The sequence below is a fragment of the Canis lupus genome, chromosome 33, assembly GCF_011100685.1.
Source record: "Canis lupus familiaris isolate Mischka breed German Shepherd chromosome 33, alternate assembly UU_Cfam_GSD_1.0, whole genome shotgun sequence".
NCBI lineage: Eukaryota > Metazoa > Chordata > Mammalia > Carnivora > Canidae > Canis > Canis lupus.
In genome coordinates, this window is record NC_049254.1 from 8,296,248 (window position 1) to 8,323,935 (window position 27,688).

Consider the following 27,688-nt stretch of genomic DNA (forward strand, 5'->3'; position numbering starts at 1 on the left):
ATTTAAAAACATTTTTCAATGGTTAAGATGGTAAATTTTGTGTTTTGTGAATTTTACAATAAAAAAGCAATACATCTTTCAAAAATTATAAAAATTTATACTTAAAATTGACACATATTCTTCTAGTAAATGATATACCAATAAAGTTGATTTTTTAAAAAGAAGAAATAGAAAACCTGTATAGTCCTATAATCAGAAGCAGCACACACACACAAAAAAAAGGCAATATAAAATAGTTATTTGTTTTATTTACATATAACTGAGGAGGGACTGAATTTTTAAGAAGCAATAAAGAGGAAAGGGAAATTGACAGATTGGCAATTCATTTCCTTAAGAAACGAAATTACTGTTCCCAAAAGCAGCTCAATTCCTCTCCCATGCTCAACTTATTTCTTGGGGGTTGAACTGTGCCCTAGAAAAAGATATTCTAAACTCCTAACCCCAGTATCTCAGAATGTTACTTTATTTGGAAATACTGTCTTTACAGAGATAATCAAGTTTAAATGAGGTCAATAGGTTAGGCCATAATACATTGTGATTGGAATCCTTATAAAAACTGCAAACTGAAAAATAAATAAATAAATAAATAAAAATAAAAACTGCAAATTGAACACAGAAACAGAAACACACAGAAGAAAGACAACATGAAGACACAGAGAGAACATATAAACATGTAAGATTGCAGTGATACATCCAAAACACAAGGAATGCCTAAAGGGAAGAGAGAGACATGGACCAGGTCCTTCTCTGATGCCTTCAGAGGAGGCATGGCCCTACTGACATTTTCACATGAAATATGAATGGATTAAGCAATCTAGTAAAAGGCAGATATTCCAGAATACATGATAAATCAGGATCTATGTTCTGAATGTTTGTTTCCCTTAAATATTCATATGTTGAAATCCTAACCCCCCAAAGTGATGATATTAGGAGAGAGGCCTTTGGGAAGCGATTAGATCATGAGAGGGAAACCCTCATAAATAGGATTAGTACTCTTATAAAGGAGGCGTAAGAGAGACTCCTTCTGCCCTTTGAGAACACAATGAAAAGATGGCCAGCTGTACGAACCAAGAAGCCCTCACAGACCATGAACCTTCTGGTGCCATGATACTGGACTTCCCAGCCACTAGAATTATGAAAAATAAATATTTGTTGTTTATAAGCCACCCAGTCTATGACATTTCATTATAACATTTCAAACTGCTAGGACAAGATGCAACTAAATGCTCTCAACAAGAGACAATTTGGAATGAAAGAAATAAATAAGTTCAAAGTAAAAAGATAAAAAAAGGTATACCATGCAAACAGGAACCTTAAGACAAATGGAGTAGCTATATCAATATCAGACACAATAAATATTAAAACAAACAAAAAGACAATGAGGGGCATTTCATTGATAAAAGGGTTAATTCATCAGAAAGATATACCAGTTACAAATATCCATATACTTAGTAACAGGACAACAAAATACATTAAGCAAAAACTGACAAAACAGAAGGGAGATACTCAACACTAATAGTTTGATACTTCAAAACACTGTCTTGATAATGGATAGAAATACTAGAATGAACATCAGCCAAGATAACAGGAGCCTTGAATAACAGTATCAACCAATTCAATCTAACAGCCCTCTATAGAACACTCCACCAAACAGGAACAGAATACTCATTTCTTCTCAAATGCACAAAACATTCTGCAAGAAAGATCATATGTGAGACCATAAAATAAACCTCAACAAATTTACAAGAAAGAGGGTGGCTGGGTGGCTCAGATGGTTAAGCATCTGCCTTTGGCTCAGGTCATGGTCCTGGGGTCCTGGGATCAGATTCCATGTCGGGTCCCTGCTCAGTGGGGAGTCTGCTTCTCCCTCCGCCCCTCCCTCTGCTCATGCTCCCTCTTTCACAAATAAATAAGATCTTTCTAAAAAAATTTACAAGAAAGGAAATAATACAAAATATTCTCAGACCACAATGAAATTCAATTAAAAACAGATAAAAAAAATTAACAGATAAATAAGTCATGGGAATGTACTATACAGCACGGTGACTATATTAATAACACTATACTGTAGATTTCAAAATGGCTGAGAGTGAGAGTAAATCTTAAAAGTTCTCACAAGAAAAAAAATGTATATCTACGCATGATGATGGACCAACTAGATTTACTGTGGTGATCATTTCTCAATATATACAAATACTAAATCATTTACATTATACACCTGAAACTAATACAATGTCAATTATATCTCAATAAGAAATTAGCAGAAGGAAATATTTGAAATTTTAAAATATGCAGAAATTAAATTATACACACTTTCATAACAACTGGGTCAAAAAAATCTTACCAATTAGAAAATACTTTTGAGATTAATGAAAAGAACATCACAACATACCAAAATTTATGAGATATAACTAAAGCAGTGCTCAGGGGAAATTTAAAACTATAAATGTGTATGTTAGAAACGAAGGCAGATTTCGGATCAGTAACCCCACTATATATCTTAAGATTTAGAAAAAGCAGCACAAACTATTTCCAAAACAAGAAAAGGAAAAAAGATTATAGTGGCAATAAATGAAATAGAATACAGGAAACAAACAAAGAGAACTGATGAAATCAAAAGTTGGTTCTTCGAAAAGAACAACAAAATTAACAAATCTTTAGGGAAACTGAACAGAAAAAGAGAGAGAAGATGCAAATTAGTAAATCAGGAATGAAAAGGAGATCACTAACATTATTACAGAAATTAAAAAGATTCTAAGAGAATACTTTGAACAAATGTATGCAAATTAGATTACTTATAAAATGCACAAATTCCTAGAAACAAGCTACCAAAACTGACTCATAAAAAAATAGAAAATCTAAATTGAACTATAACAAATAAAAATTTACATTTGTAATGTGAAAACTCCAGACAAACACACACGTGCGCGTGCGCGTCCACGTGTGCAAAATGTCAATAACCAGGTGATTCACTGGTGCATTTCATCAAACATTCAAAGAAACACTGGGCGCTTGCCTGGATCAGATGGTAGAACACGTGACTCTGGATCTCAGGGCTGTTTAAGCCCCACACTGAGCATACAGATTAATTGAAAATACAATTTTAAAAACAAAACAAAACATTTAAAGAAAAATTAATATTGATCCTCCAAAATTCTTCCAGAAAAACAAAGGAAGAAAGAATATTTTCCAATTCATTCTTCAAGGCCAGTACCAACCTGATTCCAAAGCCAGACAAAGACAACATGAGAAAACAAGACAAATTTTTCTTCTTAATGCAAATGTAAACATCCTCAACAAATCCTAGCAACATTATGAATGGGATCATAAATCAAGGGGGATTTATTTATTTTTTTAAAGATTTTATTTATTCATGAGAGACACAGGGAGAGAGAGGCAAAGACACAGGCAAAGAGAGAAGCAGGCTCCATGCAGGGAGCCTGACGTGGTACTCGATCCTGGGTCTCCAGGATCACGCCCTGGGCCGAAGGCAGGCGCCAAACCGCTGAGCCACCCAGGCTGCCCAATCAAGGGGGATTTATCCCAGGAATGCAAAGTTGGTTTAAGATTTAAAAATCAAATTATGGGGCAGCCCGGGTAGCTCAGCAGTTTAGCACCACCTTCAGCACAGGGTATGATCCTGGAGTGCCGGATCAAGTCCCACATCAGGTTCCCTGCATGGAGCCTGCTTCTCCCTCTGCCTGTGTCTCTGCCTCTCTCTCTCTCTCTCTCTTTCTCTGTGTGTGTGTCTCTCATGAATAAATAAAATCTTTTAAAAAAATCAAATTACATTAAAAAAATCAAATTACACAACACTATGTTAGTAAAGTACACAAATTACATGATACGAATGTAGAAAAGGCACTGGGCAAAATCCAACACCCATTCACAATAAAAAGCCTCCAACAAATTAGGAATAGAAAGGAACTTCCTCATCATGAAAAGGGATATGTCTTAGTCTATTTGGGTTATTATAACAAAATACCATAAAGTAAGTGGCTTATAAACAACAAACATTCATTTCTCATGGTTCGAGAGGCTCCTAAGTCCAAGATCAGGGTGCCAGGCAGCATTGTCAGGTTCTGGTGAAGGCCCTCTTCTAGACTGCAGATTGTTAATTTCTCCTTGTGTCTTCATATGGTGGAAGACACTAGAAAAACTGCGAGGTGTCTTATTTAGGCAGTAATCCCATTCATGACTTAAACAATCTCCTTAGGACCCCACTTTCAAATGCCATCATACTGAGCATGAGAATTTCAACATAAATATTTTGAGGGGACACAGACATTTAAACCACAGAAAAGCATCTATGAAAAACCTAGCTAACATGATACTTAATGGTAAAATATTGACTGCTTTCCCTGTGAAAGTGGGGGGAAAAAGATGTCCGTTCTCACCACTTCTATTCCATATCGTACTAGATGTTCTAGCCAGGACAATTATGCAAAAAATGAAAATTACAGGCATCTAGTTGGAAAGAAGAAAGTAAAACTGACTTTATGAATAAAACTCCAATCTATTAAGAATTTCTAGAACTAATAAGACTTAAACAAGGTCACAGCATATAATGTCAACATACATAAATCAGTTCCACTTTGCTAACCTCATTTTTTCATTCATTTACTGTTCACCAAAAAGAAAATTCAATACCCTTTTGTACAATAACAACTTTTTAATCATTTACAGATGTCTAATCCTGGAATGCTTTAAATTCCTTCCAATAATTGCAATTTCAATCCCCCAGATATTTAATTCCACTATAACCATAATTCACTAAACTATGACTACAGTTCCACAGTTGCTAAATTTAGTACCTTTTGTATAGCAGACACAAATGATGAATCAAGCATTATAACCAGCATATATATATATCTATATTTATAAGCATATATATAAGTATATATAATATATATATATATATATATATATATATATACTCTTGGTTTTATCAGTTAAAGTTTATCAAGACATTCCAAATGCACAAAAACAAGGAGTTAAGATGACTTAGAATCACAGAAAGTTCAAGCTTGGAAAAAAACCTTAGAATTGAATCTTGAATTCAGTCTTTGTATTTCAGAAGTACAGTAACTGAGACCCAAAGAGGCTAGGTGAATCACCCATACTCACATTATTTATACACAGTGTAAGTCCATCCTATGTCATACACACATGTATCTTACCTTTCTGGTGATGTCTTAGAAGTGACAGGACGCCCACGGACACCTTTTCTACTTTTATGGTCTAGAGAGAGGACCTTATTTCTTAGGCTTCTTTTCCACTAGGGAAAAAAAAAATGGAATTTAACACTAAATATAACAATATGACAATTAAGACATTTAAATTTGTTTTAATTGGGATCCCTGGGTGGCACAACGGTTTGGCGCCTGCCTTTGGCCCACGGCGCGATCCTGGAGACCCGGGATCGAATCCCACGTCGGGCTCCTGGTGCATGGAGCCTGCTTCTCCCTCTGCCTGTGTCTCTGCCTCTCTCTCTCTCTCTGTGTGTGACTATCATAAATAAATAAAAATTTAAATAAATAAATAAATAAATAAATTTTGTTTTAATTTAGAAAATCAAGATAAACAGCCAAATTCATAGGTCACAGAGGGAAAAAGTGCAATCTAAAAAACCACCAGGTCTTTTGTTAGTTCAGAAATATAAGTCTACCAAAAAATAGAATATATTTTAAAATGTCGAGATAAGTTTAGTTAGGAAATTGATATTTTGAGACTCCAAAGCTTACATAATCATACAATTTTTGAAAGGCTAAAGGAAATAAAAATTATTATATACCATGTTAAATAGGGTCTGTGATTTTGAAGTAACTGCATTTATAACAATTAAAAGGGTTTAAAACTGGTTCCCTATGAACTGCTACATGGAAAATTTTAGGAGAGTCAGACATCTTACTAACAGGGTTTAGATTTAATCTGACTAGACACAAAAGTTAAAATTATTTAATACAAAACAGCATAAATCTAGACAAGTAAATTATTTATGTTCTCTGCATTAGTTTCCTTATCTGAAAATGGATGTAACAGTAGCTATCTCACAAGGATGTAAAATAACTATATATGTAATAAGTTTAAAATACTGTTTTCGTTAGAGATTTGTACACCTGTGTTTATAGGAGCATTGTTCACAAAATCTAAAAGGTAGACAGAAGTAATTGAAGTGTCACAGCAATAAAAGAACAGATAAACAACATGTGATATATACATACAATGAAATATTATTCAGGCTTAAAAAAGAAATTTTGACACATGCCACAACATGAATGACCCTAGATGACTGTGGGAAAACAAAAACTATACATATTGGTCTCTGCCCCCAGTTCCTGGCACAGAGCTCATGAAACCCTTGTAATTTCCTGGATTGATAGGAGTGTCTTTTGTACTAATGAGGCAACTCTGGGTGGGCTCCTGGAGGAGGGCTGGTCACCAGAAAGACTAAGCCATAATTAGAAGCTTGCAATTTTCCACCCCACCCTCTATTCTCTAGAGAGAGGAAAAGAGCTAAAAAAAGACTTAGTAAGTTATACCTACATGAGGAAGCTTCCAAAAAATTCCAAAAGGTTCAGAGCACTTTCAGGTCGCTGAACACATCTACATACTACACACAGAAACTCCACAAGGACAGAGGCTCCTGCTCTGGAGACCCTCCCAGACCTCATCCTATGTTTCTCCTCACCTAACTGCTCAATGGTGTCCTTTATCATATCCTTTAATAAACCGATAAATAATATAAGAATTCTCTTAGCAGCTCTAGCATGAAGCAATCGAACCTGACAGGATAGCTGTGGGAACCTCAGATTTATAGCCAGTTGATCACAAGCACAGCTGACAGTTGGGACTTGTGACTGGTATCTGAGGTGGGATGGGAGCACTCTTGTGGGATCAATCCCTTACCTCGTAGGTCTGACACTATTTCCAAGTAGTGTCAGAATTGAATTAAATTGTAGAATACCCAGCTGGTGTCACAGAGCATTGCTTGGTATGGGAAAACCCACACACATGTGGTGTCAAAAGTATTGCAAATATGACAGTAGTGTGAGAGTAAATGAAAAACACAGGGGGAAGACTCGGTTTTTCCCAAGACAATGACATTACACTAAGTGAAATAAGTCAGTAATAAAAAGACAAATGCTGTATGATTCAAGCTATATGAAGTATCTAAAGTAGTCATATTCATAAAAATCGAAAGTAGAATGGTAGTTTCCTGGGGCTGGGAGGCAGTGGGGGGGGCGGTGGAGAAAAACTGTTCAAAGAGTAGGGTATTTCAGGTTTGCAAGATAAAAGAGTTCTGAAAATGGATGGTGGTAATGGTTGCACAAAACTGTGAATGTACTACATGCCAGTGAACTGTACTCTTAAAAATGGTTACAATGATAAATTTTATGTTATGTGTATTTTACTACAACTTAAAACAAATTTTTAAAAGATTAAAAAAAATGTTTTAAGTAATGAAAACCAAAACACTGTCTTGAACATGACAGCTCTCAATAAACATCCTCTTCAATTCTCTAGGCATTAGTTATCTCATTACCACCAGAGCACTGCATGATATAAAACACATCACTTTATCAGAGGAAAGTGAAGCTAGACCAATGAACCCAAGCTTGTCTCTCATAAAAGCCTATGTTCTTTTCAATGCTTTGATTCTAAATTATACAAATTCTCAGAAATCCCTCCCATCAAGATATCAATTTAAATACCTTTGTCAAAATGTAAACCTATCAATATAACAAGAATAAAACTACATCTTCTCACCATTTCACTACCACTGTCTTAGTTCTGCCCCTTCTTATATCTGACCTGTGCTCTTATAATGTTATCCTAATGGGATTCCCTGCCAATGGTTTCTTTCACCCCTAATCTAGCGTCTACTCCATCATAAAAGTTAAATCTTTCAGAAATGCAAATCTGATGGTATTCTCCTGCTTAAATTCCTAAGTGTTCCAGACTACCTAAAGGAAGGGAAAAAAACAATGTGTCTTCTTTTCTCATTTCGGCTTCCCATGCATCTTGTATTCTGATCATACTAAACTATTTGTAGTTCCCTGAAAGTGCAATGCAGTTTCATCCTTCAACATGTTCCCTTACTAGAATATGCTTTACCCTCCCTAGTTCTCTTTGTCCAGTAAGCCACCAAGAAACCTTCTTCACCTTCTAGCAGAATAAATCAATCTCTTCTACAATATCATTCTACATTTTGCAAAAGCTCCATTACTGACAACACTTCTCACAGTGAATTATATTACCTGTTTTCATCTACTGCAACCAGGACTGGGTATGATCTGGCTTAAGGATTGAACTCTTAGAACTACTGACCAACTAGTTCCCTATAATTGTTCCACTAATTTCACAATAAATGCAACCTTCCCGTTTTATGTTATTGACTTTTTGTATTCCACTAATCATAATGTAATAAAGTTTGCATGTATGTGCAAAATTATCGAAGTACTAGTCTTTGAGCCTCATATTCTATACAGAGAAAACAACAACATTCCCACCAAAGAGAGGGCAAAAAATAATGAGAGTTTTAAACTACTACAAAAAAACAAACAAACAGAAACATGAACTCATGGAGACAAACTGGGGGGAAATTGATTAAAATGTCATTAACTCTAAATTCTTAAATCCTACCATACCCAAGGGTAACATGAACTATATCCAGAGATGTTATCAAATGAAAATACAATTCACTTAAACTTTAATCACTTCTTATAGTTAATATCACATTAAAATATTTACATATTCTCTTTTTAAAAATTAGGTAAGAATTATAGGCTAAGTTAATAATTTGTATTATTCAGGTATGATTTATTTTTCTTTTAGTCTATGAACCTATTATATGCTATCTCTGAAAGGTAAAAATTAGAAAACAAAGAATTATCCTACAAACTGATTATTAATGAGAATTTCTTCACATTACATAATCTGAAAGCTACATGACCACAAATAGGAAAGTTAAGATAGTGTGAATAATTTTATTTTAAATGAAAAAGGCTTTTAGAAGAATAAAAGATTTTTATTTATAGACAGGATCAAAGCATCCAGTTACATAATTTTTTAAAAAGATTTTATTTACTTATTCATGAGAGACACAGAGAGACAGGCAGAGACACAGTCAGAGGGAGAAGCAGGCTTCATGGAAGAAGCCTGATGTGGGACTCGATCCCCGAACTCCGGGATCACGCCCTGAGCCAAACGCAGATGCTCAACCACTGAGCCACCCAGGCATCCCAGTTACATAATTTTGGCATAAGTATGCCAATTTGGCATAATTCTGGCAAGAACACCAAAATAAAATACTATGTCAATTGAAATAAAATGGTCCATAGTAATTTGACTAAAAGTTTTCTTGGACAAAATCTCTACATGCACTCTAAGTTATGTGGGGTTCATAATCTTAACTGAGTATTTCCTTACATACTAAAAGGAACCAAAGTTGTATCTTGATGTAAATACTGACTTTGTTCACAACTACTTATCCCTGTCACAGCTTGCTGTAATAAAAATGCCTGACTTTCTAATTAAATAAGATTATTGGTCTGGATTTAACTTTATATCAGAATTTCAACTCTATTGGTTCTTTATCCAGTTTCCAAAGCAAGCAACATGTAATGCCAAAACTGAAAACACTTATCAAAAAACATAAACTGAAATTATTTGCTAACCATTATCTATTGAACCACTGGACTAATTATGGAGGGGGGGTCTAGGGAACCCTGTATATTCTTCGACCACTTTTCCCCACTGTTTTCCCCCAATACCCTAAAAACTACAGAAAAATATATAACCAGGAAATTAACAATGAGACAAACCATGACCCTATTAAGATTTCACCTGTTCTGTATGCAAACATTTGTGTACCAGTGCATTTTAAGTTCAGTGCAATTTTATCATATGCACTGACAACCAAAGTCATATGCTCTCTGACAACCAAAGTCAAGATATAGAACAGTTGTGTCATACACATACCCATTCCGCTACCCTTTTATAAACACAGCTGCCACCCTCCTTTCCACTAACTCCTAGCAGTATAAGCCCTAAGAGTTTTCCTAGCAATTCAAACAAACGTTTAAGTAAGGAAAGGAATTCTATACACTGTTCCATTAACTACAGGAGAAATGAACAATTCCCAATTCATTCTATAACGTAAGCACTGCATTGCTAGTGACTCCATATAACGGTAGCACAAGAAGAAAAAATTCAAGACCAACATCTCTGATAGCATACACTCAACAAAAAAATATCAGAACAAGTAATACATAAAAAGAATAATACAATATAGCCAGTTAGCATTTATTCTATGGCAGAAAGGTGTTCAATATTCAAAAATCAATCCAAAAAGAATAAAAAAGACCCACCTATACAATGTACACAATAAACTCATATAAAGACAAGATAAAAAGTCAAGGGATAAAAATATGACCATTCCAACACAGATCAAAAGAAAGCTAGTGTAGAATACTGATTTCAGACTCAACAAACTTCGGAAAAAGAAAAATTATCAATTTGCAGGATACAGGGATAAAGAGAAATGCTACATAATGATAAAAGGGATCGATTCTCCAAGAAGAAAGACATAACAGTCTTTAATATCTATGTGCTCAACAACAGAGCACCAAAATGCATAAGACAAAAGCTGATTGAAATATAAAGACAAATAGAAGAATCAACAATTACAGTGATTTCAATACCCTTCCATCAGAAACAGATCCAGCAGGCAGAAAATCAGTAAGGACAGAGCTAAATTGAACAATACCATCAATCAAGTATTAAGTATTCAGCCTCATACTGGAAGTCCTAGATAATGCTGTAAGGTAAGAAAATGAAATAAAAAGTATACAGATTGAGAGGAAAAAAATAAAACTTTTATTTAAGGTGACACAGTTGTCTATGTAGAAAACCCCAAAGAACCAATAAAAGAAAAAAAAAAACCTCCTTCAACAAATAAGTCATTATAGAAATAGTGCAGGAAATAAGATACTTATACAAAAGTCAATTAATTTCTTCTTTAAAAATAATTAATATTAGAACCAGAAATTTAAAAAAAATACTATATATATTAGCACAAGAGATAAATATTTATGTGGAAATCAAATAAAATATATATAAAATCTCTATGACAAAAAGCACAAAACTGTGTTAAAAGGTATCAAAGATCTAAGCAGATATTTCACGTACACAGACAGGAAGACTCACTATTCCAATGATGTCTTCCCAACTTGATCTATAAAGTCAACACAAATCAATATCCTAGCAAGGTAGTTTGTGGATATTGACAAAGTGATTCTGAATTTTAAATAGAAAGCCAAAGACCCAGAATAGCCAACACAATACTGAAGAAAAACAAATTTGGAAAACTCATACTCCCAACTCAAGACTTACTATAAAGCTACATTAAGCAAAATAGCATGGCATTAACAAAAAAAAAAAAAAAGAAAAAGAAAAAAGAAAAAAAGATCAATGGAACAGAGTAATAGCTGAGAAACAGATTCACACAATGTGATCAACTGATCTATGACAAGGGAACAATGGCAATTCAATACAGAAATCATTTTCATCAAATGATGCTGATATCCATATATAAAGAGAAGAGACTTAAGTCTTACATCTTTCACAAAAATTAATGCAAAATGGGCCACAGATCTAAATATAAAAAGCAAAACTATAAAACTCCTTAAAGATAACATCAGAGAAAACCTAGGTAATCTTAGGTTAGGCAACTACTTCTTAGATATAACACCTAAAGCACTATGCATGAAGAAAAAAATTGATAATTTGGGCTTCACTAAAATTAAAACTTCTGCTATGTGAAAGACTATTACATCAAAAGAATGAAAAGATGGGCAGCCCGGGTGGCTCAGTGGTCTAGCGCCACCTTCAGCCCAGGGCCTGACCCTGGAGACCCGGGATCGGGTCCCACGTCAGGCTCCCTGCATGGAGCCTGCTTCTTCCTCTACCTGTCTCTCTGCCTCTCTTTCTCTCTGTGTGTGTGTCTCTCATGAATAAATAAAATCTTTTAAAAAAATAAAGATAAAAAAATAAAAGAATGAAAAGATAACATAATAACTAGAAAAAAAAATCTTTGCAAAACACATATCTGATAAAAAGATTGGTATTCAAAATGTACAATGGGCTCCTAAAATTAAAAAATAAGAAAACAACCCAATTTTAAAAAAGGGCCAAAGATCTGAAGGCACATCTCACCAAAGAAGATATACAGCTGGTAAATATACATACGAAAAGAAGCTCAAGAAAATGTCATCAGAGAACTGTAAGTTAAAACAACAAGATGCCACTAGATACCTATTAGAATGGCTAAAACACAAAACACTGACAACACCAAATATCAATTAGGATGTGGAACATCAAGAAATGCCATTAGTTCCTGGTGGGAATATGGTACAATCATTTTGGAAGACAGTTTAGCACTTCCTGACAAAACTAAACGTAGCCTTAACATACAATCCGACAATGGCAATCCTTGGTATTTAATGATATAAGTCAGAAACATGTTCACACAAAAACTTGCACATGAATGTTTCCTATGGCTTTATTCAAAACTGCCAAAACTTGGAAGCAACCAAGATATCTTTCAACAGGTGATAGATAAACAAACTGTGCTACATCCACTTAATAGAATATTATCCAACAATAAAAACAAATAATAGTGGGGGAAGCTATGCATGTGGAGGCAAGGGACTTGTGGAAACTGTACTTTCTGTTCACTTTTGCTGAAAATCTAAGACTACTCTAAAAAACAGTCCTTTGTAAAAAAAAAAAAAAAAAAAACCTTCTTTAATGGTTTTAAAGATTTATTCATTTATTTTAGATAGAGAGAAAGAGAGAATGCATGCACGCCCATGTGAGTGGGAAGAAAGGGACAGGGAGAGAAGAAGCAGACTCCCTGCTGAGGGAGGAGCCCAATGCAGGGCTTGATCTCAGGACCCTGAGATCATGACCTGAGCCAAAACATGCACCCCTCAAAATATTTTTTAAAGACATGAGCTATTAAGCCACAAAAAAGACATGAATGAATGTAAAACCATATTGCTAAGTGAAAGAAACAATCTGAAAAGGCTGTATGATACCATGTGACACTATGGAAAAAGCAAAACTGTGGAGATATTAAAAAGATCAGCAGAGCACAAAAGACTTTTTTTCCACAAAAGACTTTTTTAACAGAAATCATTCTGTATCACATTGTAATGATAGATACATGCCATTATACACTTGTCAAAACACAGAATACACTAGACAAAATGTGAACCCTACTGTAAACTATGGACTTCAACTACCAGTAATCTACCAGGGATGGTTCCAGTGCAGGATGACAATGTGGGAGGCTCCTAAAATCACTTCCTCCCACAGACATATCAAATCTACAGTTACATACAGAACAATTCCCTCTGAAAAAATCCAGAAACTAACGGAAACTCCTCTATCACAGGAATGAGAAAAAACATTGAAACATGTAAAAGAAGATAAAATAATCTTGCCATAAACACCACCCCCAGCAAAATGGAACACAACCATGAGAGAAATGACAACTTCCAGCTTCTGCATAAGGTGCAAAGGATTTTGACCCCACATCTGGAACCCTAACCTTTAAGACTATCACCAAAGAGACAGGCTACTAAAACATCTAACTTTAAAATCCAAATGGGGCTTGCTTGCATCCATGAAACTCACAAGGCTATCGCAAACCAAGAGACAGTTCTTAAAAGGTTCACATGGACTCACCACAGCTAATAATCCAGGATCCAGCATAGAGGGTCTACTGAAACTAAAATACACCCAGAAAGAGGTATTTGTCTTAAAAGCTACAGCCTGAGGACAACTTTCTAATTTAACATGCATTTAGAGGCCAACTACAATTCTCTCCAGAGATCATAGAGGCAAGCAGATGCCATCTTTCCATCTCCTTCTACTTCACTTCAGATTGCCACTACCACCTGAAAAGGAGCTTACACACAAGTCTGACATCCCAGCTTCTGCAGCATCTAAGGGATGCCCCTTGATCATGTGGCTGTGGTGGCCAGTGGGACATATGCTCATGGATTCCACAGGAACAGAACAAATAAATAGTTCTTAACACCAGTTGTCCGCCAGGGCACAGCACAGAGGGAGCACACAGAAACACTCATCTACCAATCTTTCCCTAAAAGAGGTATCTTTGCATACTCTTAAAGCTGCTGCCCAGAGATCCAGCTTCCAATCAGCCTTCAAGTGACTGAGATCCACCCTCCTACCCACCTTAGAGACACTGACAGGTCTCGGCACACCCTCAACTATTGGGAGTCACTAATAACACAGAAGTCAGCTTGGACAGTCCCAAGGGTTTGAGAGACAACCAAGAGCTAAGACAGAGTTCAACTCCTACACAAGATCACACCTTCAAGACTAGGAAGTGGCTGTTTCATATAATGCACAGAAACCAACTAGAGTGGAGGAAAATAAAGCAAAAGAGTACGTTCTAAACAGAAGAACAAGATAAAAATCTCAGTAAAAGACCTTAGTGAAATGGAGATAAGTGTGAATTACCTGATAAATACTTCAAAATAACAGTTATAAAGATGCTCATCATCATCTGGAGAACAGTGCAGGGACAAAGTGAAAGTTTCAAGACAGAGAATATACTAAGTACCAAACGGAAATCACAGAGCTGAAGAATACAATAACAGAAATGAAAACTTCAATAGAGAGATTCAACAGTAGACTAGATAAAGGAGAAGAAAGGATCTGCAAACTCAAAGACAGGGCACTAGAATTCACCCATTTAGAAGACCAAAAAGAAAAAGAAATTAAAAAGAGTGAGGATATACTAAGGGAGTTATGAAACATCAAGTGGAACAATATTCACATTATAGGGGTCCCAGGCGGAGAAGAAAAGAAGTGGTAGAAAATTATCTAAAGAAACAACGGAGAGACATTCAAATCCAGCAAACTCAGAAAGTTCCAAATTAGATGTTTCAAATTAGACCTCCAAAAATATTCACACCAAGACACATTATAATTAAATTGCAAAAAGTTAAACACACAGAGAATCTAAAAAACAACAAGAGAAAAACTTGTTATATACAAGGAAACCCCCTCTCACAAGATCATCAAATTTTTCACCAGAAATTTTGCAGGCCATCGTGGCACTACATATTAAAAGGGCTGAAACAGTAGACCTAAACTACTGGCTGGCTCAGTAGAACATGCAACTCTTGGTCTCAGGGGGTCGAGAGTTTGAGCCCCACCTTGCGGATAGAGATCACTTAAAAACAAATAAACTTAAAAAAAAAAAAAAAAGTGTTCATCCAACCAAAAACAAAACCAGCAAAACCATACCAACAAAACCATAAAAGATGTCTTTCAGAACTGAAAGAGAAATAAAAAGTGTGAGACAAGCAGAAGGTAAAGGAGCTCATTACTAGACTACCTTTCTAAGAAATGTCAAATGGACTTCCTTAATCCAAAACAAAAATGTGCTAATTAGTAACAAAACATGAAAGTATGAGCCTCACTAGTAAAGGCAAATACATAAATTCAGCATAATCTAATTGTGGTGGACTAATCACTTCTAAGTATAATATAAAGGCTAAAAGAAAAATGTAAAAAAACTCATAACTGTAACTACAGTAATTCATTAATGGATACAAAAAACAGCAAATTGTGACATCGAAAACAAAATAGGGGAGTGGATAAAAATGTAGAGCTTTAGAATGGGGCAGCCCGGGTGGCTCAGCGGTTTAGTGCCACCTTCAGCCCAGGGTATGATCCTGGAGACCTGGGATCGAGTCCCGCGTCGGGCTCCCTGCATGGAGCCTGCTTCTCCTTCTGCCTGTGTCTCGGTCTCTCTCTCTCTCTCTGTGTCTCTCATGAATAAATAAATAAAATCTTAAAAAAAAAAAAAAGAGCTTTAGAATGAATTCAAGTTTAAGTGGTTATCAACTTAAAATATACTGCTATGAAGATGTGTTTTATGTAAGCCTCGTGGTAAACACAAGGCAAAAATCTGCAGTGGATACACAAAAGATAAAGGGAAAGGTATCAGTATTACTACAGAAAATCAACAAATCCCAGAGGAATAGAGCAAGACGAAAGAAACAAGATAATTAAAAAACAGTCAAAAACCAATTAACACAATGGCAATAGGTCCATATCTATCAACCTTTAAATGTAAATGGAATAAATTCTCTAATCAAAAGACACAGAGTGACTAAATGGATTAAAAATAAACCAACTATATACTGCCTATAAGAGACTCAGTTCACCTTTAAAAGCACACATAAGTTTAAAAAGGAGTGGGAACAGATATTCCTTACAAAGGGAAACGAGGGGCGCCTGGTTAGCTCAATTGGTTAAGCTTCTTCTACCTTCTGCTCCGGTCATGAGCTCAGGGTCCTGGGACCAAGCCCGGCATCAAGCTCCTTGCTCAGCACGGAGTCTGCTTCTCCCTCTCTCTGCTCATGCTCTCTCTATCTTTAAATAAATATATAAAATCTTTTAAAAAGAGAGCAGCCCGGGTGGCTCAGTGGCTTAGCGCCACCTTCAGTCCAGGGCATGATCCTGGAGACCCGGGATTGAGTCCTATGTCAGGCTCCCTGAATGCAGCCTGCTTCTCTCTCTGCCCCTCTCTCTCTCTGTCTCTGTCTCTATGAATAAATAAATAAAATCGGGATCCCTGGGTGGCGCAGCGGTTTGGCGCCTGCCTTTGGCCCAGGGCGCGATCCTGGAGACCTGGGGTCGAATCCCACGTCAGGCTCACTGCATGGAGCCTGCTTCTCCCTCTGCCTGTGTCTCTGCCTCTCTCTCTCTCTCTCTCTCTCTCTGGGTGACTATCATAAATAAATTTTTTTAAAAATTTAAAAAAGGGATCCCTGGGTGGCACAGCGGTTTGGCGCCTGCCTTTGGCCCAGGGCGCGATCCTGGAGACCCGGGATCGAATCCCACATCAGGCTCCCGGTGCATAGAGCCTGCTTCTCCCTCTGCCTGTGTCTCTGCCTCTCTCTCTTTCTCTCTCTGTGACTATCATAAATAAATAAAAATTAAAAAAAATAAAAATTTAAAAAAAAATAAAAATTAAAATTAAAAAAAAATAAATAAAATAAATAAATAAATAAATAAAATCTTTAAAAAAAAAAACTTTTAAAAAGAGAGAGAGAAACCAAAAACAAGCTAGGTTAGGTATGTTTAATGAGACAAAATACACTTTAAAACAGAAAGTGCAGTAATTGCCGAAGTAGGTCATTACAGAATAATAAAGGGGTCAATCCAACAAGATAAAATATTCACAAATATTTATGAATCCAATATCGGAACATCTAAATATGTAAAATAAATATTTACAGATCTAAAGAGAGAAATAAACAACAATACATTAATAGTAGATACTTCAATACCCTACTTGAACCAATGGATAGCTCATCCAGACAGAAAATCAAGATGATTGATATCCTACCAAGCATCTTTTCCAAAAACAAAGGTATAAAACTACATATCAACCACCAAAAGAACACTGAAAAACTCACAAATATGTGGAGATTAAACAATATGCTCCTGAATAATCAAAGAAATAAAAATAAAAATAAAAAAATATCGAGATATATGAAAACGGCAACATATAAAAAACTTGTGAGATGCACCAAAAGCAGTACTAAGAGAAAAACTCATAGCAATAGACATTCTACATTAAGAAACAAAAAGATCTCAAATATCACTTTGCACTTCAAGAATTACAAAAAGTAAAAACTAAGCCTGTAAGTTACTGGAATGAAGGAAATAAAGATCAGAGTGGAAATTGATAGTAAAGAGACAACAGAAAGGATTAATGAAAACTGGTATTTTGAAAAGATAAACAAAATTGAGAAATCTTTAACTAGACTCACCAAGAAAAAAAAGAATTCAATAAATAAAACCAGAAATGAAAGAAGAGACATTATTAATATCACCAAACAACAAAAAAATCGTAACAGGCTACTATGAAAAATTAATTACACAACACCACTCTGGACAACCTATAAGAAATAGGTAAATTCCTAGAAACATAACCTACCAAGAATGAATCATGAACAAATAAACTTATTTTACAAGGCCTTCAATACTCTAATACCAAAATCTGACAAGGGTATTCAAGAAAATTACAGACCTGTATCTCTGATGAAAATAGATATAAAAATCCTCAATAAAATATTAGCAAATCCAATTCAAAAATACAAAAGAGGGATCCCTAGGTGGCGCAGCGGTTTGGCGCCTGCCTTTGGCCCAGGGCGCGGTCCTGGAGACCCAGGATCGAATCCCACGTCGGGCTCCCGGTGCATGGAGCCTGCTTCTCCCTCTGCCTGTGTCTCTGCCTCTCTCTCTCTCTCTCTCTGTGTGTGACTATCATAAATAAATAAAGAAAAAAATATTTAAAAAAAAAAAAAAATACAAAAGAATCATACACCATGATCAAATAGGATTTATTCCAGGGATTCAAGGAAGGTTCAACATCCACAAATCAATGTGACACACCATATTAACAAAATAAATGTAAAACATATGATCATCTCAACAGATGCAGAAAAAAGCATCTAACAAAATTCAACTTCCATTCATAATAAAAACCCTCAACAAAATATATGAGGAATGTACCTAAATATATAAAGATCATATATCACAAGCCCACAGCGCCTATCTCACTCAGTAGTGAAAAGCTGGAAATTTTTCCTCTAAAATCAGGAAGAAGGGGCACCTGGGTGGCTCAGTGGTTGAGCGACTACCTTCAGCTCAGGACATAATCCTGGGGTCTAGGATCAAGTCCCACATCAGGCTTCCCAGAAGTAGCCTGCTTCTCCCTCTGCCTACGTCTCTACCTTCTCTCTGCTTTCTCTCTGTGTCTCTCATAAATAAATAAAGAAAATCTTAAAAAAAAAAAAAAAAAAAAAAAAAGGAAAAGCTTAAAGACTCCACCAAAAACTTAGAGCTAATCAACAATTTCAGTAAAGTTGCAGGATACAAAAATCAATGTCATTTCCATATACTAACAACAAACTATCAGAAATATTAAGAAAACACTCCCATATACAACCCCAACAACAACAAAAATAAAACACTAGGAATAAATTCAACCAAGAAGATGAAAGTCTGGTACACTGAAAACTATAAGACACTGACAAAAGAAATTGAAAAAGACATAAATAAATGAAAAACCAGTCTGTGCTCATAGATTAGAGGAATATTGATAAAATGTTGACAGTACTCAACATAATCTACAAATTCAATGCAAACCCTATCAACATTCCAGCATTTTTTCACAGAAATAGAATAATCCTAAAATTTGTATGCAACAAAAGAGTCTAAATACTCAAAGCAATCTTAAGAAGGAAAAAAATCAGAGGCATCATACTTCCTCATTTGAAACTATATTATCACATGGGCGCCTGAGCGGCTCAATCAGTTAAGCTACTGCCTTTGGCTCAGGTCTTGATCTCAGGGTCCTAGGATCAAGCCCCACATCAGGCTCCCTGCTCAGTGGGAAGCTCAGTGCTTCTCCCTTTCCCTCTGCCTGCCACTCCCCCTGCTTGTGCACTATCTCCCTCTCTCTCACTCTCTGCGTCAAATAAAGAAATATTTTTTCTTTAAAGATTTATTTATTTATTTATTCATGATAGACACAGAGAGAGAGAGAGGCAGAGACACAGGCAGAGGGAGAAGCAGGCTCCATGCACCGGGAGCCCGACGCAGGACTCGATCCCGGGACTCCAGGATCGCGCCCTGGGCCAAAGGCAGGCGCCAAACTGCTGAACCACCCAGGGATCCCCCAAGAAATATTAAAAAAACAAAAACAAAAACAAAAAAAATATTACAAAGCTATAGTAATCAAAACTGTATGGCATAGGAATAAAAACAGACATAAAGATAAATGGAACAGAACAGAGCCCAGAAATAAACCCCTGCATTTATGTTCAATTAATAAATAAAAGGAGCCAAAAACATACAATGAAGAAAGAATACTCTCTTCAGTAAATGGTGCTGGGAAAGTGGACAGCCATATACAAAATCATGAAATTGGACCACTCTCTTTACACCATATACAAAAATCAACTCAAATGGATTAAAGACTTCAACATAAGACCTGAAACCATAAAACTCCTAGAAGATGGTAAGTTCCTTGACACTGGTCTTAGCAATGATTTTTTTGACACACAGAAAAAAAATCACATAATTTTTTTGTGTCAAAAAAATCTGACAGATTTTGACACATAAGCAAAGGCAACAAAGACAGAAACAAGTTAAGTGCAAAGAAATCTAACTTAAAAGCTTCTGTATAGCGGGGGATCCCTCGGTGGCTCAGCGGTTTGGTGCCTGCCTTCGGCCCAGGGCGTGATCCTGGTGTCCCTGGATCAAGTCCCATGTCAGGCTCCCTGCATGGAGCCTGCTTCTCCCTCTGCCCTTGTCTCTGCCTCCCTCTATCTCTGTGTCTCTCATGAATGAATGAATAAAACCTTTTATAAATAAATATTAATTAATTAATTAACTTTTAAAAAGGGTGTATGGGGAGTGCCTGGCTGATTCAGTCAGTAGAGCATGGGACTCTTGAACTCAGGGTTGTAAGTTCGAGTCCCACCTTGAGTGTAGAGATTACTTTAAAAAAATAAAATATTAAAAAAAAAAAAAAGGAGGGGTGTGTGGGCAAAACAATTAAGCAAAATACTGGTATAGCCTCAAACTCTATAAACTATGAAGCTTACTTCGCAAATACTGTATAGTCTAGGGCAACAAGAGCATAGCAATGCTGATACATGTTCCCCCCCCCAACTTTTTTTTTTAAGATTTTATTTATTTATTCATGAGAGACCCAGAGAGAGAAGCAGAGACCAGGCAGAGGGAGAAGCAGGCTCCACGCAAAGAGCCCAATGTGGGACTTGATCCCGGGACTCTAGGATCACGCCCTGGGCCGAAGGCAGGTGCTAAACCACTGAGCCACCCAGGGATCCCCAAGTTCCACTTTTAAATCTCAAATAGGACACACATTTCCAAAAATTTAAGTATCATTACCTTAAGAAAACATCCAACTAGAGTGGGAAACTAGTCATGGGAAAAGAAAATATGCCTCTGAAGAGGCCTTGTTTTATTCAGCAGGTTAGAGAGAAAAGAAGAAGAATATAAGTGGCTAGCTTCTCAGGAAAAGGAAACTACTGAAATCAAGAGTTAAAGAAAAGAGAGAAGATAAAAGATTATAACACAATGACTTTAAACATCTAACGAGCTGTCAGGTAATCCACATTTGCCTCTTGAAGACCAAAAACTAAAGGAAGATATGTATAATCCAAGGGTAAAGAAAAAAACACATTTAGTGAGATACAGCTTAAGAAAAAAAAAAAAAAAGCCTATGTCTACTTCCAAGAAACTGTTTTTGTGTGTTTTAAATTACATATGTTATAATGTTTATTCCACAATAAATTCAATATCCTAAAACAGAATACATATAAACAATGTGATTAAATTTTCTTAAATCTTTTTATCTTCCTCTTAAACTAGCAACAATTTTACTGTGTGATAATATCCAGTGCCAGTAAGTTTCTAGAAAAATGGGACCTCTTACTGGTGGCAATATAAATTGGTGCACATTTTCTGTGAGACAATTTTGCCATGTTTATTAAAATACATAAATTCAGGACAGTCCCGGTGGCGCAGCGGTTTGGCGCCGCCTGCAGCCCAGGGTGTGATCCTGGAGACCCAGGATCGAGTCCCACCTCAGGCTCCTTGCATGGAGCCTGCTTCTCCCTCTGCCTGTGTCTCTGCCTCTCTCTCTCATTCTCTCTCTCTCTCTCTCTCTCTCTGTGTGTGTGTGTCTCTCATGAATAAATAAATAAAATCTTTAAAAAAAATACATAAATTCCCTTCAATCTAATAACTCTGCTCAAAAATGGTTCTCCACATACAAAAAAATGATGTTAGAAAAAAAAAAGAAAATGATGTTCACTGCAGCATCATTTCCATTCGCAAAACTCTGGAAACAACTTGACTAATACCAGTGCACTAAGTAAATTATGTACAGTGACAGATGGTAGCTATACTTGTGAGGACAGCATAACATAAAGAGAAGCTGAATCACTAGGTAGTATACTTGAAACTAATATAATATCATGTGTCAATTATACTAAAAAATTATGGCATATATTTTTAATTATGGTATATTTTAAATTTTTTGAGTATTACAAAGCCAACAAAAATAAATAAAAGATTAAAATGTGTCAAAAAAGAAAAAAAATTAGACTCTATTAAATGACAAAAAAGCACAGAACAGTATATATATAATTTCTGTTCTGTAACAATCAAAAAATATTATTTATGTAAGCATATGTGTTCTTGAAAGGAATGAAAAAAAACTATTAAAAGTGGTTGCCTTAGGAAAAAGGAACAGAGAAGGATTGTTTCACCTGTACCTTTCTATACACCCCAAATTTTCTAACTTTATGCAATTTTTTTTCTTTTTATGTCAGCAGAAGTCATCTTGTCTCATTATTTCCCTTTTTTGTACCTTTTAAAAAAAACAAATATATTATTTTATAGTTAAAATTTTAAATGAAGTTAAAGAAACTAATAACAAGTCTTTTCCTCTGAGAACAAGTTGTAATAAATGGCTAATTTTTTCTTGTCTATAACCTAAAAACATATTCAACATGACTTAAAATTTGTCATCCTAAAATGCTACACTTATGAATTGAATTGTACTTCCGCCTGTCAATTTCATAGGTTAAAGTCCTCACCATCATTATGACTATATGTGGAGATCAGGCCTTTACAAAGGTACTTAAGTTTAAACAAGATCATAAGGGGAGGGACCTATCCAAGGGAAGCACACCAGGGATGTGGGTAAACAGATAAAAAGGTAATAGGAAAACACAGCAAGAAGATAACCATACATAAGCTAAGGAGAAAGGCCTTAGAGAAACCAACCCTACTGGCACCTCGATCTTGGGACTTCAGCCTCCAGAACTGTTAGAAAATAAATTTCTGTTGTTTAATCCACCTGTGGTATTTTGTTATGTTAGCCCTTGCAGACTAATACAGGCTCAAATGGATAAACTGGAAAATCTGAGAAAGCTTCTGTTTTTAAAATTGCTGTGAGTTGTACCAGGCACAAGGAAAAAAATAATACTTAGAATATGCCATCTTGGGATCCCTGGGGTGGCGCAGCGGTTTAGCGCCTGTCTTTGGCCCAGGGCGCAATCCTGGAGACCAGGGATCGAATCCCACATCGGGCTCCCGGTGCATGAAGCCTGCTCCTCCCTCTGCCTGTGTCTCTGCCTCTCTCTCTCTCTCTCTATCATAAATAAATTTTTTTTTAAATTAAAAAAAAAAAAAAGAATATGCCATCTTAGGGTGTTTGGGTGATTCAGTCAGTGAAGTATCTGCCTTCAGCTTAGATCATGATCCTGGGATCCCGGAATCGAGTCCCACATCAAGCTCCCTGTTCTGCAAGGAGCCTGCTTCTCCCTCTCCTCTGCCTGCCACTCTCCCTGCCTGTGCTCTCTCCTTCTCTCATATAAATAAATAAAATCTTTTTAAAAAGTGCCATGTTAAATCTTATTCATGAAAGCTCTGTAATAATATTTAATAGTGATAACATTAAAGTCCAGATTTATAATTAGAATATCTTTTAAAGTATAGTTGTGTCACCTTTTAGTATAAACCCTCTCAAATTTATAAAACGAGAGCAAAAAAAAAAAACAAAAAAACAAAAACGAGAGCAAAAGAGTAAATGATTATAATAAGTTTAATATTCTCGTAAATTTAAAAGATCTTTTACAGGGCAGCCCGGGTGGCTCAGTGGTTTAGCACCGCCTTCAGCCAGGGGTGTGATCCTGGAGACCCGGGAACGAGTCCCATGTCAGGCTCCCTTGCATGGAGCCTGCTTCTTCCTCTGCCTGTGTCTCTGCCTCTCTCTCTGTGTGTGTCTCTCATGAATAAATAAATCTTTTAAAAATATAAAAAAATAAAAGATCCTTTACAATAATGAAATTTAAATGTCAAGGAAACAATCATGCAAAATGAGGTATACTAAAACAAAAGGAGACCCTAACCTCAAAGCATCACTTTAACAAACACCAAAAATAAACTAATTAAAAACCTGCAAATAACACAAAAAAATCCAAACAAGGATATGTAAGTAAACGAAAATTTTCTTTTATCAAAATATTTTAAACACACCAAGCAACACTATGTACTTAAAAGAAATTAGTTTTTATTTACCCCCTGCAAAGGGAGATCCCAGTGTTCTGAGCTTCTGAGTTTGGACAGTGGTGACTGAACATGAACATCTTCTGGTTTTGCATTTAGCATCTTTGTTATCTGAAATCAGAAAAAGAAAATAATCAGTTTAACTGAAATATAAATATGAATCAACTAACAGAACCATTATATTAACCTGCATTAATATTTTGCTATTAGTGCTTTGGGTTTTTTGGTTTCTTTTAAATAAGCTCTACACCTAACGTGAGGCTTGAACTCCTGATCTGCAGATCAAGAGTCGCAGGCTCTAATGATTGGCCAACCACATGTCCCATTTTGCAATTATTTTTAAAGAGTCTTAAGTTGAGTGCTTAATTCACAGGCAGCTAAATATAATCTTATTTTAAAAACCTCTCATTCGGGATGCCTGGGTGGCTCAATGGTTGAGCATTTGCCTTCAGCTCAGTGCGTGATCCCAGGGCCTGAGGATGGAGTTCCGCATCAGGCTCCTTGCTTCTCCCTCTGTCTAGGTCTCTTGCCTTCTCTCCGTGTCTCTCATAAATAAATAGATAAAATATTTTTAAAAATTAAAATAAAATAAATAAAAACCTCTCATTCAATATTAAGGTAGATATATTATCACAATAGACTCCTAGCTATTCTCTTACAGTCTCTACCTCTTCTAATCTTTCAAACTCCATCCCCAGAGTTCTCTATTACACAAATCTAATTACGGCTACCACATTTAACATAAAACAATGGCACCCACTACTCACAGATAAAATTCATAACAATATGGGCTTTTACCCATACATCACAAACTCTACACCCCAACCACACCATTTAACTCAATTCAGTAGGGAATCTGTTTCTCTCTCCAGCTTGCCCTGCCCCTCCCTCTACTCCTGCAAGTGCAAGCATAGCTCTCTTTCAAACAAATAAAATCTTAAAAAAATCTAAAAAAAAACCTTGAAGGATAGCACCTAAGATTTATTTTTATTTTCTTTTAAGATTTTACTTATTTATTCATGAGAGACACAGAGACAGAGAGAGGCAGAGACACAGGCAGAGGGAGAAGCAGGCTCCATGCAGGGAGCCCCACATGGGACCCATCCTGGGTCTCCAGGATCAAACCTGAGCTGAAGGCGGCGCTAAACCGCTGAGCCACCTCGGCTGCCCAGCACCTAAGATTTAGAAAAAGAGTTGGTTATGCTTGTTAAGTATTCTGAAAAATTAGTTTCTTATAAAATGCTGCTGATGTTTTCTGTGGAAGATTTTATAATCCTTTTTCATGGTAATCAGTTTGCAATCACTTTACTTATGAATGGCTTAGACTCAGTGTCATTGAATTATTTACCTTAATAAATATTCATGCATACTTCCATTAGGATGGACACAAAATGTAATATACCTTATTTTCAAAAAGGGCAGTTCTCTATTCCCTCCAAAGTATAGACACATGAAATCTGGATGTTTATTAAAATTCTGTACACTAGCATCAAAAGCTTTGAAAATCAAAGTACATATAAATATTTATGAACAGGGATATAGACTCCATATTATTTTTAATATAGAAAAACCAGAAACAATAATAAAAGGATAATTAAACAAAACTATGGCAAAACTAAACCAAATGAAATACTATTAAATTGTTATTAAATAACATGTTCCAGAAGATTAATGATACTAAGAAATTATTTCAGGGGCAGCTGACTGGCTCAGTCAGAAGAGCATGCAATTCTTGATCTCAGGGTCATGAGTCTGAGCCCCACACTGAGTATGGAGATTACTAAAAAAATTAATAAAAAAAAAAAGAAATTATTTCGAACATAAGTATAAAAGAAAAACACATACAGAATGATCTTTCTTTCACAAGACAAAAAATCCATAAGTAAAAATAATATATGAAAAGTTATACATAAAAATGTTATTTAACAGTGATTACCTCTAGGGAGATAAGAGGTGATTTTTATTTTCATTTTTGTGTTTTCCTAGTCTCCAAATGTTTTATTTTATTTAATAGAAATATAATGCAATTATTAAAAGCAAGGGGAAAAATATTAACAATTAAACCTCCAGAAAAACCTCTCCTGTAGCTTCCTGATTAATAAATTACAGATTTAAATCTCTCACTGTAATATTATATATGAGTATAGGACAAGCAGACTTCAAGTACAATTAACTACTGTCAATTTTTTTCTGCACTCTTTTTTCTTAATGATTAACTGATTTAAAAAAAATAATGTAAGCCTTTTTGCCACAATCTGACCTATTCTTAGACAAATTGTAATCATGGTCTCAGTTGCGTACAATCAACAAAGTTTCTAAGCTATTCACGATTCTGCAAAGCCTATATTATAACTCCATTTACAAGAATCAGAATGGATTCCTAATACTCTCAAGTATTTTCAACAGTCTTCAAATAGAGTCAAGTTTAACCTTTTAAGGCAAAAATGGGTTGGTTCTAAATCCCCTTCAAGTTATACTTTAAAAACATCATCAGAACTCTAATAACTAAAAAAAATAAATAAATAAATAAATAAAAATAAAAAAAAAAAAAGAACTCTAATAACTTCCAAAACAACAAGCTCAAGAATATTTATTTCCTAATATTCAAATGTAATACTAAACAAGCCCTTCAACCGACCAAGTCATGCAGCTACTTTTAGATTCACTTTGTACCTAATTCATTATAGTATAGCCTTCAAAAAGAGAATGCTATCGAAAGCAGATAATCTAGGGGCGTGGGGAATGCTGGAATCCAGACAAGTTAGATATACTAACATGCTCTTTAAATTGTTTAGGCAGAAATGACTTCTGCCATGTTCATAATAGAAAACCTCAGACTCTTAATTACTTGTTAGATACTGCATCAATACAAAGCTATTATTTAAGGAAAATTAGAAGTCTGCCCAAAGGAATGACCATGACTTACAAAGAAGAATAAAAGTCATATTTTTTCAATATTCAGAATAGAGTAGCAACTTCTTCATGTATAAATTCAAAAACTATGTATCTCCCCATTAGCAGAATTCAAAGTATTCACCTCTATTAATCTTGGAATTAACTAATTAATTAATTAATTAGTTAATTAATTAATTGGATCAATTAATTAGTTAATTAATTAATTGGATCAATCCAATTAATTAATTGGATCAGTCTTGGAATTAACATATATTCAGCTCCTATCAAAAGGCCAGGAATAATGCAGTAGATAATTATATTCCCAAGATTTAGCTACAAGGATTAAAAACAACTCAAGGGGTGCCGGGCTGGTTCAGTCACTAGAGCATGTGACTCTTGATCTCAGAGTCATGAGTTCGAGCCCCACATTAGACACAGAGTTTACTTAAGAAAAAAAACCAAAACTCAAAAATATCATAAGATATTGATTAAATTGGGGCAGCCCAGGTGGTTCAGTGGTTTAGCGATGCCTTCAGCCCAGGGCGTGATCCTGGAGACCCGGGAT

General features: G+C 35.5%; 1 protein-coding gene across 1 annotated transcript in view; it reads right to left on the minus strand.

Annotated features, from left to right (window-relative positions):
* SENP7 (SUMO specific peptidase 7) overlaps nt 1–27,688 on the minus strand; it is a 140,595-nt gene that overhangs the window by 95,863 nt on the left and 17,044 nt on the right. The window contains 2 exon segments of the mRNA NM_001313826.1: nt 5,181–5,278; nt 24,241–24,339. Coding sequence (NP_001300755.1) covers nt 5,181–5,278; nt 24,241–24,339 — 197 coding nt within the window.